Here is a 13,079-nt window from a genome sequence, read left to right as displayed (position 1 = left end):
AAAATCACGAACTCCCTCCTCTTCTCTTAGATTATGTATTAGAATTCCACTAAATTGGAGCGTCGAGCGATAGAGAAAGCGAACAACATATTGATGTCTGAATTTGCCACTCCACTGATTTGGAGCTTCTTTACTATAGTGATCCTTTAGAAAACCTAGCCATACATTGCTCGGTTGCCACCGCCACCCACTCAAACCTTGGAAACCGTAGCTATAGCTTGCTGATTCGCAACCACCAACTCCAATTCGTTGCCACCAACTCCAAATCGTAGCTGTAAATGAAATAGAATTCGAAGCGTCGAGCGTTACGACTAGGAGAAGATGAAGTTCTCGAACGGAGAAACAAACAAAACAACAAGTTTTCCTATCCTATGTGTAGAAATGTAAGGTTTGACGGATGTTAGTCAAATGTTAGTATGATATTTTAAATACCCCAAATTTTTACGATATTTTACCCTTACTTTAATAACTAAAAATCTAAAATGACCTTTTCAACACCATATAAACAAATCACACAGGGTTCATCTAATATGACATATTAGTAAATACTTGTTAATATGTCATATTAACAAGTTCCGTTTATATGGGGTTAGAAAGGTCATTTCAGTTATTAACAGCTCCGGTAAGAATAATTGGTACGCCGTGCCTCTTTCTACAAGTTTTCTACTACAGCTACACCTTTTCTTCAGAAAACCGTTCCAACCTCAAAGCAAAAATGCCAAGCGAAAAAACGCCAATGGAGGAGAAAGCAAAGCGTCAGTTCTTCCCATCTATGGATTCTCGAATGCAGCGCTACAAATTTGTTTGGAGAGTTTTAATGGTTGTCAACTTAGGTTTTGGAGGTCACTTTCTTTCTCTCTCTTCCCTTTATTGCATTTTTTTTGCTATTAATCTCAACTTTTCTGCTCTAATTTGCTGATTTTGTACTACATTTTTTCAATTCCATTGCTTAATTTCTTGTTATTTCTTCTGATTATTGCAATTTTAATCGCATTTTTATTGCCCCAATTTGGATATTTGTATGTTTAGTGCCTGAGATACTTCGAAATGGGTAATGGAATCAGAAAGAGGATTCTGTTTATAATTTATGCCTAGTTTTTTTTAGGGTTTTCTGGTGTTTAGTGTGATTTTCTTGGGTTTAGGGAAACATGGGAATGAGATTTTTATAGTGGGTTTGTGTTAGAAGGGTTTAATTTGCTACATTGATGAACTGAAGAACTGGAAAAGAGGAGAGAATAGGAAAATTAGGGTATGGGTTGAATTTGAAGTTAGATAGTTTAGAATGTATATGAATCCGAGGAACGGGTTAATCTCATATTGTCTTCAAGATTACTTTTGAACCAGTTAGGGTCTGAATCTTTAACATGAATGTTTAATAGCGAGAATTCTAATGTTCTTTGATTCAGCGGCTGGGTAGTTATAGCTAGAATTAATATGATTTGCATTGATGAGTGTATTGATTTCATAATCTAATGGTGGAGGCCGGAGAGTTGATTTTATCGATAGAAACTTTTATGTAAACGTTGGTGTTACGTTATTGCTGAGTTCTATAAGGATAATTCTCTTTTATGTATGGTAGAGAAGAAAAGGATCCAAGATTGAGGTAGTCGATTCTTACTAGGCATGCATTTGTGGAGAATGTGCAGGGGAATGTGAAAACCTGAGCTGAGTCATTACCCAACATTAATTAGCATTTTTGTTACTACTTCCATTGACGAGTTAATAGATTGATGACCAATGTTGTTGAAGTCAAGAATCTTGCATTTTCAACTTCTAACATAAGGCGGAGGGATAGGGAAAGATGAAAATATGATTGCTCAACTTTTGTTGCTTGTTAATTTGTTGCTCATGAGTTGATCATTTAAGCCTTAACTGCTTTTGATTTTCATGCTGGTTAAGGGCTTGCAAGCAGGGTTATAAGTCCTTACAAATTGTGAGAGTAAAATTTGGTTGAAGTCTTTAAAGAGCTACCTAACATGGTTAGCTTTTTATAATGCTTGTAATATTGTGTTGTGACAGCTTTATCTTGTTCTAGCTGTCCAGTGATGAACTTTTCACCAGAAACCTTTGTGCCTGACTATATAGTAGTTTGATGATCCTCTATGACTTGATTTTGATTTAATATATGACTTGTAACCGTTGTAAGTGTCATCAATGATTTCTGCTTTACATAACTTATAGGAGCGGTTGTGTCACCAATTGTTTCAACAACATCTACAAGTATAGATGTTGAGAAGATAGTCTTACCTGTCCATTCAAGATGTTTCTTCTTTGATCCAATACCTTTGCCCATTTCAAAGATCTTTATTGATAAATCCAGTAGTTCAAACTGATTTGATTTGGTCATTATTTTATCTGGAGATTCTGGACCAAAGTGCTCGTACCTGGCTTGTGGATATCGAGATAAATGGCATTCAAAACAAGCAGTCTAGACTGCCACTATTGCTTAGTCCTTGTCCAAAAAGCAGTTTGCACTTAAATAAATTAACATCATAGATCAGACAATTCCTATCTGATTCCAATTCCTGGAAATATTATTTTTGCCTATCTCCAGCCCTCATTGCCCTTGCTCCCCTTCTTTTTTGGTGCATGTTATGTTTGGTGCAATTATGAAAGAATTCATTTGTGAAGTGAATTCATCAAGTTAGGCTTTGAACTATGAGTTTGATCAATTGTCACTTATAAGACAAACCCAACGTTGCAGCTTATATTTTTGGAATGTCAAAAAAGAAAGATGGAAGTTCGAAAAGTGAAAAGCATGAAGAAGCTCGGCCTCCTGCTACAAGTGCACCAACAGTCACTTCTGTGGAGAAGCCAGAATATGCAACAGCAACCCCAACTGCAGAGCTTGCACTTCCTGCACAGACAAGTGAACCGGAAGTTAATTTTTATGGGCAGCCAATTGTACCAGCAACACCAGCTGCAGTGGATGTACTTTCTACTGATGAAAGTGTGGAGCCAGAATATCCACCTGTTACCCCGATTGCAGAGCTTGTGAAGGTGCATGAGCCAATTACTGAGGATCAGCAACGAGAGATCTTCAAGTGGATACTGGATGAGAAAAGAAAGGTCAAACCCAGGAGTAGAGATGAAAAGAAGCAAATAGATGAAGAAAAGGCCATGCTCAAGCAGTTTATACGAGGAAAATCAAACCCTTCCCTTTAGCCTCCTCCTTAAGAGAACGTCACATTTATCCTTTGAACCTGATTTTTTGGATCCTGCAACATGTCTAACTTCAGGAGATAGTATCTCAGAGATGTGAGCCAGTTTTTTTGGGTGCTCCATTTAGTGTTTTGAGGGCTCTCTAGGGGTATATATACATGAAATCATGCCTACACTTTTGAGAAGGAATTGACTGCGCTTTAGATCTAGCATATTTTTACACTGAAAATCTGGTCATTTGTAAGATGGAAAAATGCTCAAGTGATGAAGCTCATGGAAAGAACGTTCAATATCATGAAAGCTGTGTACAGCTCGGCTATAGGGCTTGTGCTGAGTTTGATGATTATGAAGTTTTCTTCATATGTTGTTCCCTCCATGTTTGGTGACTGACATTCATCAGATTCCCTTATTTTTTGAAATCCTGAAGTTTAACTTAAGGAAAGAGTGTTAAATTACCTGACCAACCTGTCAACATTTCCCTTTACCCGTCTTCTAGATTGGTTCCTTCATTGTACCCTAAAACACTATTTTGACATAAAGCAGATTAACTTGTCGACATTTGAAGGAATGAAAATTCACCACATGCCTTTAAGGTTTCAATTGACACTTGCATGTGTTGTTTGAGAAGGTTAGATTTCAAGAAGCTTGCAATAAAAAACAAATTGGTTTCAGAAATCTACAAGAAAACTCTTGACATAGTTGTGTTTACATATGAATGTCTTCTATCGTTACTTAAATGAAGTATGTTGTTTGCAGCCCATACAGCTATAGGAGGGTTGTACATCTATGGTTATTTGTCACCATGGATGATTCTGCAGTGATAGTAGTCCATGACAGGCGCCCTCGGCTCAAACAATTGAGCCCCATTTCATGTGTTTATATGGAGATGTTTCTATTGGGTGAAATTTTGGACTTGGGTAATTTTTAGTGTTCACATTGGCTCCACTGTTATCCTAGTTGTAGAAAGAGCTTTAGGTAAAACGCTTTGGAAACAATAATTGATAGATTTTAAACCACAATTAAATGATTACAATGATGAAGCAAGCAATAATCAGTCATCACCCACTAAACTTTTGTTTAATTGAACCACTCAATTGTTTGAATTTATAATCTCGGTCAGGATTTTATGTTAAAATTTTTTAAAATTATACTATCAAAATGACAATCAGTTCAGAACACAGAGATTATAATAGACACTAAGATAACCCGCCGGGCAGCCATTAGGACATTTAGGAGTATGACATCACAGTTTTTTCAACTTTCTTTTTGCTTGAATGGCCTTAATGTATCCTCTTTTGCAGGAACTTCTTGAACCAGAGAGCAGAAAGTTTAGGGTATCGTTTTAGCCCGTCTTTGTAGTCCACATAGTTGATCCCAAATCGGACAGTATAACCGGAGTACCATTCAAAGTTGTCCAACAATGACCAAGCAAAATAGCCCTTCACATTAACACCTTCCCTACAATCCAAAATCACTGCAATCAATCACTAGATTCTACAAGAACAAGTAGGTGCCAATGCAATTATTATCTTTGAGGGAACTATCAGTAATGATAATAATTGCATTGGCACCTATGTAAGGCCTAAGGGATTCCTTTGTTCTTTAATGAGTTAAGCCTAGAGCTGAACATAGGAAAATCACACTTTGAGCTGGAAAAAAGTTGGCCTCAGTCTAGACCGAACATAACACCCCTTAAAAAATGGATAGATTGAGATTGAATCTAGTTAAACTCGTGATTTCGTGAACTCTAAAGAGTTGGATGTAGAGTGAACGATTCTACGAGTATCATTTATCAGAAAATTAAACATGTTCATTGTAGAATGAAATCATCTCTATCCCTCTATCAAGAAATAATTCAAATCACTTACTTAATTGCAAGATTTAAGAAAGCAAGATGATCATGGTGGTATTGCACCCTCATTTTATCACTACGTGCTTCCTCAAGTGACAAACTGTTATTGTTAGCCTCGTCAACACCTGCAAAAAGAGGAGGCGACAGTTTTGAGTATGATCATTTAAATTTCTGCCGCACACTTGAGTTATAGAGAAAGAAAAGGTGCAATATAATAGTGCTCAACCCACCATTCTCTGTTATATAAACCAAAGGGTTGTTATATTTTCTCTTCACATACAGCAAAAGATCTCGAATTCCTCGTGGATAAACATACAGCCAATCTGAACCAGCCTGCAGAATGAGAAGGGCAAAATGAACAATGTTACGGAGTACTACCCTTTAAGTCAAGGAAACAACCCTTTTGGGGGGCATCCCGGACCAAGAACTAGGATCAGGTATGATACTTGAGATTTAAACGAAAAAAAACTTGTATAATTCATAAATAAGAAATTTCGAGGTAATGAGGAATCACTCGTATACCTTTGGACCAATTGGAATTCCATTTCGCTTCACTGCAAGGAAACAACCCATTATTACTCGTAGTAAAAAGTAAAAACCAGCAAAAGCTTCGTGATTACTTAGCAATTCCTGAAAAATGTAACGAGTTTTTCTTGATTTATGTAGGAGGTACATCAGAACATTCTGTAAGACTATAAACATACCTGTTTGTCTGACAATAGGATCAGTGATGTAAGAGGGTTTTGCCTGCTTCAGGTCAGGAGAATAAGCTGCATAGTTAGCAGTGTAATAATTCAAACCCAGAAAATCAAAGGATCCATTCACCATCCTAGACTGCTCGGCAGAAAATTTAGGCAACCGGCCTTTTACAAGGGACTGCATGGTATGTGGATATTCACCTTTCGTGATTGGATCCATAAACCTGTATGCAACCTTTCCAATATGAGATCCCATTTCTATGTCAAATAAAGATAGATTATGTCCTAGTATGATATATAATAGAACAAGATCAAATTGAAATGGGTGCTGAAAAATGTAGATTCAGTGAAGGACCCAAGTTTTAATAGATACACAGCTCACCATCCAAACATGAAGTCAAGTGATCTCATTGCTGCAAACTGATGGCGTTGTACTTCAAACAGTGGAACAAACCAAGTTACCACTAGAGTAATACCGATTACACCCTTTTGAGAAACCTGTGTTCATAAGTCATAACAGGGTAATCAGATAACAGGTCAGTGAATTTTTCTTTGTTCATGTGACAAAATGTTGTTGATCATGCTAAGATACATTATTTTGAAGCGATTTAAAAATGCAAGGACAGTTAGATAGTTATACAAGTCCAATAAGCTGAAATGCAAAATACTAAGTGCTACTGATCAATCAAGTCATTTATGAAACTGCACAACTAAAAAAGTTATGACTTACAGGACATATTTAATGTAAAGTTGGCTTATATCAAAGAAGTTTATAAACCTGATATTTACGCCTATACAAATCCACTGCTGCTGCATGAGCAAGAAGTTGGTGATGAGTAACCAAGTACGGTTCAGTAGATGAATCTCCACCAGTACAGTTAAGCTGTTGCCATTTTGAACATCGGCCAGGAGCCAAAACCCCATACGCATACCCACCATTACTATAGGTCCAAGGTTCATTCAATGTAATCCAATGCTTCACTTTGTTACCAAATTCCCTGAAGCAAACATTTGCATAATCCCTAAAATCATCCCTGCAAGATTGTGACAAGGATTGAAATTTTCGTTCTTTAAATGTTGAATTTCTTAGCTAATGTATGGGAAAAGCTGAACATATATGGCTTGGGCATAGGTATATAAAATCCTATCCTTTTTGTCTGTAAGTTGTCCAAAGGTAGAAATCAATCATGCCAGGCCACTCAGAAAATAACTTACACGATATAAGGACTGAGGAAACCACCATACTCGTCTTCCAATGCTTGTGGGAGATCCCAATGGAAGAGAGTCACATAGGGTTTTATACCTACCAATACAAAAAATATAATCAGCAGTATTGCAAAAAAGACCTATAACTTGGAACCACAGTAGGCCCTTATTAAAACAAAACTAAACTCAAAACCCTTTTTGTTAGTCACAAATAATAATATAGTCATAAATAAATAAAGCAATAACACATTCATATACTTATAGAAACTAGCATGATTCACTCTTCACTCATGTCCATTCATGAATATGCTTCATCACGTGAAAAGTTTATCTCTACTTGTTTCCACTACTCTCCATTAAAAATGGGTCATCATAGGGACAAGATAAAGACAAAGCCAACAAACACACAAAACACACACAATCAACAAAACTGAGTACATAAGCGTAAATAACTCACTAACATATAATTTCCTATCAACACACAACTTACCTCGTGTTGCACCTGTCTTTCAAACATACAGCATTCAACAAAAGTTCTCACTAGACACTACATAATTTATTTAATGTTGACTACGCATCGAACGGGTTTCCCCCAACCTCCCCCAAATAAATTTGAGGTTACTGACACGGGAGCTAACCGTGCCAGCATCAATAACCACTCGTAAGTGGCGGAATTCCTGCGCATAATAATAATAATAATAATAATAATAATAATAATAATAATAATAATAATAATAATAATAATAATAATAATAATAATAATAATAATAATAATAATAATAATAATAATAATAATAATAATAATAATAATAATAATAATAATAATAATAATAATAATAATAATAATAATAATAATAATAATAATAATAATAATAATAATAATAATAATAATAATAATAATAATAATAATAATAATAATAATAATAATAATAATAATAATAATAATAATAATAATAATAATAATAATAATAATAATAATAATAATAATAATAATAATAATAATAATAATAATAATAATAATAATAATAATAATAATAATAATAATAATAATAATAATAATAATAATAATAATAATAATAATAATAATAATAATAATAATAATAATAATAATAATAATAATAATAATAATAATAATAATAATAATAATAATAATAATAATAATAATAATAATAATAATAATAATAATAATAATAATAATAATAATAATAATAATAATAATAATAATAATAATAATAATAATAATAATAATAATAATAATAATAATAATAATAATAATAATAATAATAATAATAATAATAATAATAATAATAATAATAATAATAATAATAATAATAATAATAATAATAATAATAATAATAATAATAATAATAATAATAATAATAATAATAATAATAATAATAATAATAATAATAATAATAATAATAATAATAATAATAATAATAATAATAATAATAATAATAATAATAATAATAATAATAATAATAATAATAATAATAATAATAATAATAATAATAATAATAATAATAATAATAATAATAATAATAATAATAATAATAATAATAATAATAATAATAATAATAATAATAATAATAATAATAATAATAATAATAATAATAATAATAATAATAATAATAATAATAATAATAATAATAATAATAATAATAATAATAATAATAATAATAATAATAATAATAATAATAATAATAATAATAATAATAATAATAATAATAATAATAATAATAATAATAATAATAATAATAATAATAATAATAATAATAATAATAATAATAATAATAATAATAATAATAATAATAATAATAATAATAATAATAATAATAATAATAATAATAATAATAATAATAATAATAATAATAATAATAATAATAATAATAATAATAATAATAATAATAATAATAATAATAATAATAATAATAATAATAATAATAATAATAATAATAATAATAATAATAATAATAATAATAATAATAATAATAATAATAATAATAATAATAATAATAATAATAATAATAATAATAATAATAATAATAATAATAATAATAATAATAATAATAATAATAATAATAATAATAATAATAATAATAATAATAATAATAATAATAATAATAATAATAATAATAATAATAATAATAATAATAATAATAATAATAATAATAATAATAATAATAATAATAATAATAATAATAATAATAATAATAATAATAATAATAATAATAATAATAATAATAATAATAATAATAATAATAATAATAATAATAATAATAAAGAATGTAGTAGAAGTTATGGTTCAATATAAAACCCCATAACTCCCCCCATATGTTCATACTCAAGGTATATATATTCCAAGAGTTTTGGTGCGTAATCTCTTTCACTTTACATTATTTACCGATTATTAAACTTGGTGATATGACTCTCAAACCATAATAATTCAATCAACAATAATTATTCAATCAACCAAATATACCAATTTAATTCTTGAATAATTAGTGACCACATAATATTTAATGTTGAACCCTTTTTAATTCTACCTCGGTGCCAATGACACCTTAAACGCATAAGCGCCACAAATCCTATCCCTCGGTGTTAAAAACACCTTAAGTGCACTAAGGCACCAACATACAATTTATTCCTCGTGTACATAGACACTTATATAGCTCTTTTCCTCATGCTTTAGCATCAATAAAATTTATATGAACAATAATAAAATTCCTTTTCAATATTCCAAACCAAATTAAACATTTAGTTTAATTAAACATGCTCTCTAACATGCCATAAATAAATATGTGGTTCATAAATAATATTCCAAACTATTATTCTCCATTCAATAATCCATCACAAATAAATCATGCTTCATAATCCAATCACCAATAATATCCAAATCATGATTTCCAATCCAAACCTAGCATGATACTACTTGTAATCAATCAAACACCTTTAGCATGCTATTTTATTAACATAATTATGCTAAGTACGCGAACGTACATTGTATACGATCTTAGAATCGCCACGACTAGTAAAAATCACTCACTTCGAAGTCTCCTACAATTTAAAATTATAGAAGAGTATTAAAATCCACTTTACACAAATTTCCAGCAATATATATTATTATAAAACTCCCACATAATTTAATTAAAACATGCTGAAATTATATTTAAAACATCATAATTTAATCCCAATTAATGGGTAATTAAAATTCCTTAATGGCCTGTTTGGAAACCAGAATTTCATTTGAAATTCTGGATTTGGCCCAATTACCTTGTTTGGATGTGCTTGGAATTTGGGAATTGGATTTGGCCCAATTCCAAGATTTTGAAGACATAAGTTTATTTTGTTAAAATTGAAATTCCAACTCTAAACCCATCATTTCAAATTCCAACATTGAATTAAAATAAAAATAAAAAATTAAAAAAAAAAAAAAAAAAAACCCAACTCTTTCTCTACTGCCCCGATTTCCAATTTCTCTAGCTTGGCTCCCAATTTTCTCTCTCCTCCATTGAAGCAGGTTATTTCCTCCATGATTTTTTTTCCTCCATTAAAATGTACTCTACCCTTCATTGAAGCGGTGCATGAGTTTTTCTGCCATTGAAGCCTTTTCTTCATCCTCATCCTTTTACATGATTATATTTCCCCACCGCCCTTAACAATTGACGACATATATTTACCGGAACTTCATAGACGATCGGGATTATGAATCTAGAGCACGGTCTGGATAATAGCAGCAGCATCCGCACGATTTTCCGTCGTTAATCTAGTAAGGCAGTAACTTCTATGACATTTATAGATGATTTCTTGGGAGAAATTACGACGGAGTTAGGGTTCCGGTGAGAAGCGATTGATGGCAAGTTGAAGCTGTTGTTGATGATGATTTGATCATGAGTTGAAGCTGTTGTTGATGATGATCCGATCACCTTCACCGTTTTCGATAGTAATGTTGAACAAGAATTCATGCCTCAAACTACATAAAAATGGCGTATTATTCTAAAAAATACAATGAATTTCAAATGATTAAATTGAAATTCAAAATTTTCCCAAACAAAATATTTGGATTTGAAAGTCTGTAATTGAAATTTCAGATTTGAAATTCCAAATTTGAAATGAAATGTTAGTATCCAAACACTACCTAAAAACTTGATTTTAAGTGCTCTACTAAAAATTCCAGCACTATATTTTAATTAAAAATTGTTGTAATTAAGTCTTAAAACACTTTAATCAAAGGTCTAAACCATTATACATCATAACCCTTCAAAAATTTACAAATCAAGAATCTAGGGTTTCAAAAATTTGGGGCTTTTTAATTAAAAATATAATCTGAAAATTAATTAACATAATACTTATAATCAAAATCAAATCCCAAAACTCATAATTAACAATTAGATTTAGGAATAAAATAGTTTTAAACAATAAAGATTCAATTTTTTTTTACATTCGAAAAAGGGGAGGGGGAGAGCCGCGGCAGCTAGCACGCTGGCTGCCAGCGCCGGTGGCTACCTACTACCGGTGGTCGGCAGTGGTGGGGGGGAAAGAGCAGCCGAAAAAAAAAGAAAGTGGAAGGGGAAAGAGGAGAAAGAAAAGAAAAGAAAAATAAGGAGAAAGGAGAGACAAGTTTACCTTGGGTTTTCTCCGCTCTGGGCAAAGTTTGATTTGCCTCATATGTGGGATATTTATACCCCTTCTCTACAAACCCTTTTTCCCTAACTTTACTCTTTTAATTTTCTAATCTCAATCCTAATAAAACTTTACTTAATTAAAACTTTCCTTAAATTAAACCCCAATTTAATTAAATTAATTAATTAAATTAATTAATTAAATAAACTTTCCTTTTATAAACATTTCCAAACTTATTTAAAATAAATAATTAAAATACTGTAAATAAAGCAATTCAATTTAATTAAATACTTCTCAAAATACTTATTTTACTTAAAATACGTATAAAAATACGAGATATTACATGTCATTGGTAATAATTCTTCTTAAAGGGCTAGCTATATCGGCATACCGCACATTGCGCACGTTGGAATCCCTCGTATCATAAAAATTGTTTTTAAAAAAAAGTAACTAGATTTTAACCGGTGCGGTGCATGGTTTGCTCGTAAGTAATTTTAAAGAAGAAGTGTAAAGAACTATACTTGTAAGTTATAATAGAGAATCAATAAGAATGAGAAAATACTTGTTAATATGTGAGTTGTGCCAATAAATATGCATATTTAGGGGTGTCCGTTTCGTTTTCGGGTTGTATTTAGTCCAAATCCGATCCAATCCAAAATATAATTCGATTTTCAATTTTTCAATCCGATCCGATTCGAATTTCTCTCCCAATCCAATTCGATCCTATCCAAGTTAATATTCGATTATTTGGATCCGATCCGAAAATCCAAATAATAATACATTATTTTTTAGCACCTAATACGATTATAAAAAGGACATTTTGTGAGAAACTACCTTTTAAAACAATTTTTTTGCGAGAAACTACCTTATAAAAAAATGTTGTAATAAACTACCTTATAAAAGACTAAATGTTGTAAGATACTACCCTTGGTCGGAAATTGAGAGTTGACTAAGTTTTTCCGGCGTTGACCAAGTCATGTGCCGGTCACGTGACATTTAATTCATCTTTCCCCCCTTTTTCCCTAATTTTTTCTTTTTGTGATAGCTTTTCCTTCAAAATAAATCACTGTAGGCTTAATTTGCTTTCTCTCTCCCTTCATTAAACACAAACACATTGATTAGTCTATCTCACAGAAGCTCTGAAGCAATATTAATGGCGGTTTTGAGTGCGAATTGAATTTCAACTAAGATATGCTTCTCAGTGATAATTGATTTTCAACCAAGATATGCTTCATTAAACAAAATCTTGAAATCAATTATTCCCTCATCCACCCATCTAAAGGTTTTGTAGCCCCTTTGATTAGTTTCGAGATTGTGAAATTTGTATGCTTCATACTTCTCCTTGGGTTTTCATGCGTCCAAGAGGTCAACCTTGCTATGGGGATTCCACATTTGCACTTCGAATTTGGGGTTGAAGCCATTGTACCCTGCATTTTTAACAAATTTAAAGCGTTAAACCATAATCTTAAGAACTCCCAAATTCTGACATACAAACCAACAATTGAAAAAGGGATTTGGTCGAAAAACAACAACGACAT

General features: G+C 30.9%; 2 protein-coding genes across 2 annotated transcripts; one reads left to right on the top strand and one right to left on the bottom strand.

Moving 5' to 3' along the window:
* The first annotated feature begins 684 nt into the window (after positions 1–684).
* On the top strand, positions 685–3,646 carry LOC145634592 (uncharacterized). The gene is made up of 2 exons (XM_081686010.1): positions 685–842; positions 2,705–3,646. The coding sequence occupies exons 1-2, from the start codon at positions 716–718 to the stop codon at positions 3,163–3,165; spliced, it is 588 nt and encodes a 195-aa protein (XP_081542136.1). The 5' UTR covers positions 685–715; the 3' UTR covers positions 3,166–3,646.
* A 677-nt stretch (positions 3,647–4,323) lies between these two features.
* LOC145636676 (beta-glucosidase 12-like) lies at positions 4,324–13,079 on the bottom strand. Its single transcript, XM_081688239.1, has 9 exons — positions 12,878–13,079; positions 6,928–7,015; positions 6,491–6,746; positions 6,095–6,210; positions 5,719–5,936; positions 5,537–5,568; positions 5,245–5,347; positions 5,031–5,139; positions 4,324–4,620 (listed from the first exon to the last, which is right to left on the bottom strand). Exons 1-9 carry the CDS (start codon positions 13,077–13,079, stop codon positions 4,443–4,445), a joined length of 1,302 nt encoding a protein of 433 aa, XP_081544365.1. The 3' UTR covers positions 4,324–4,442.

Source organism: Chenopodium album, chromosome 6 (genome assembly GCF_948465745.1).
Source record: "Chenopodium album chromosome 6, dcCheAlbu1.1, whole genome shotgun sequence".
NCBI lineage: Eukaryota > Viridiplantae > Streptophyta > Magnoliopsida > Caryophyllales > Amaranthaceae > Chenopodium > Chenopodium album.
This window is presented reverse-complemented; position numbering and strand designations above follow the sequence as displayed.

Excerpts from the sequence above, each read along its gene's own strand:
- LOC145634592 (XM_081686010.1), top strand. The coding sequence starts at position 716 with ATGCCAAGCGAAAAAACGCCAATGGAGGAGAAAGCAAAGCGTCAGTTC. Across the intron at positions 843-2,704 it reads TGTCAACTTAGGTTTTGGAG|CTTATATTTTTGGAATGTCA; the intron begins GTCACTTTCTTT and ends CCAACGTTGCAG.
- LOC145636676 (XM_081688239.1), bottom strand. The coding sequence starts at position 13,079 with ATGTCGTTGTTGTTTTTCGACCAAATCCCTTTTTCAATTGTTGGTTTG. Across the intron at positions 5,569-5,718 it reads TCCTATTGTCAGACAAACAG|TGAAGCGAAATGGAATTCCA; the intron begins GTATGTTTATAG and ends GTTTCCTTGCAG. Across the intron at positions 5,140-5,244 it reads GGTTTATATAACAGAGAATG|GTGTTGACGAGGCTAACAAT; the intron begins GTGGGTTGAGCA and ends CTCTTTTTGCAG.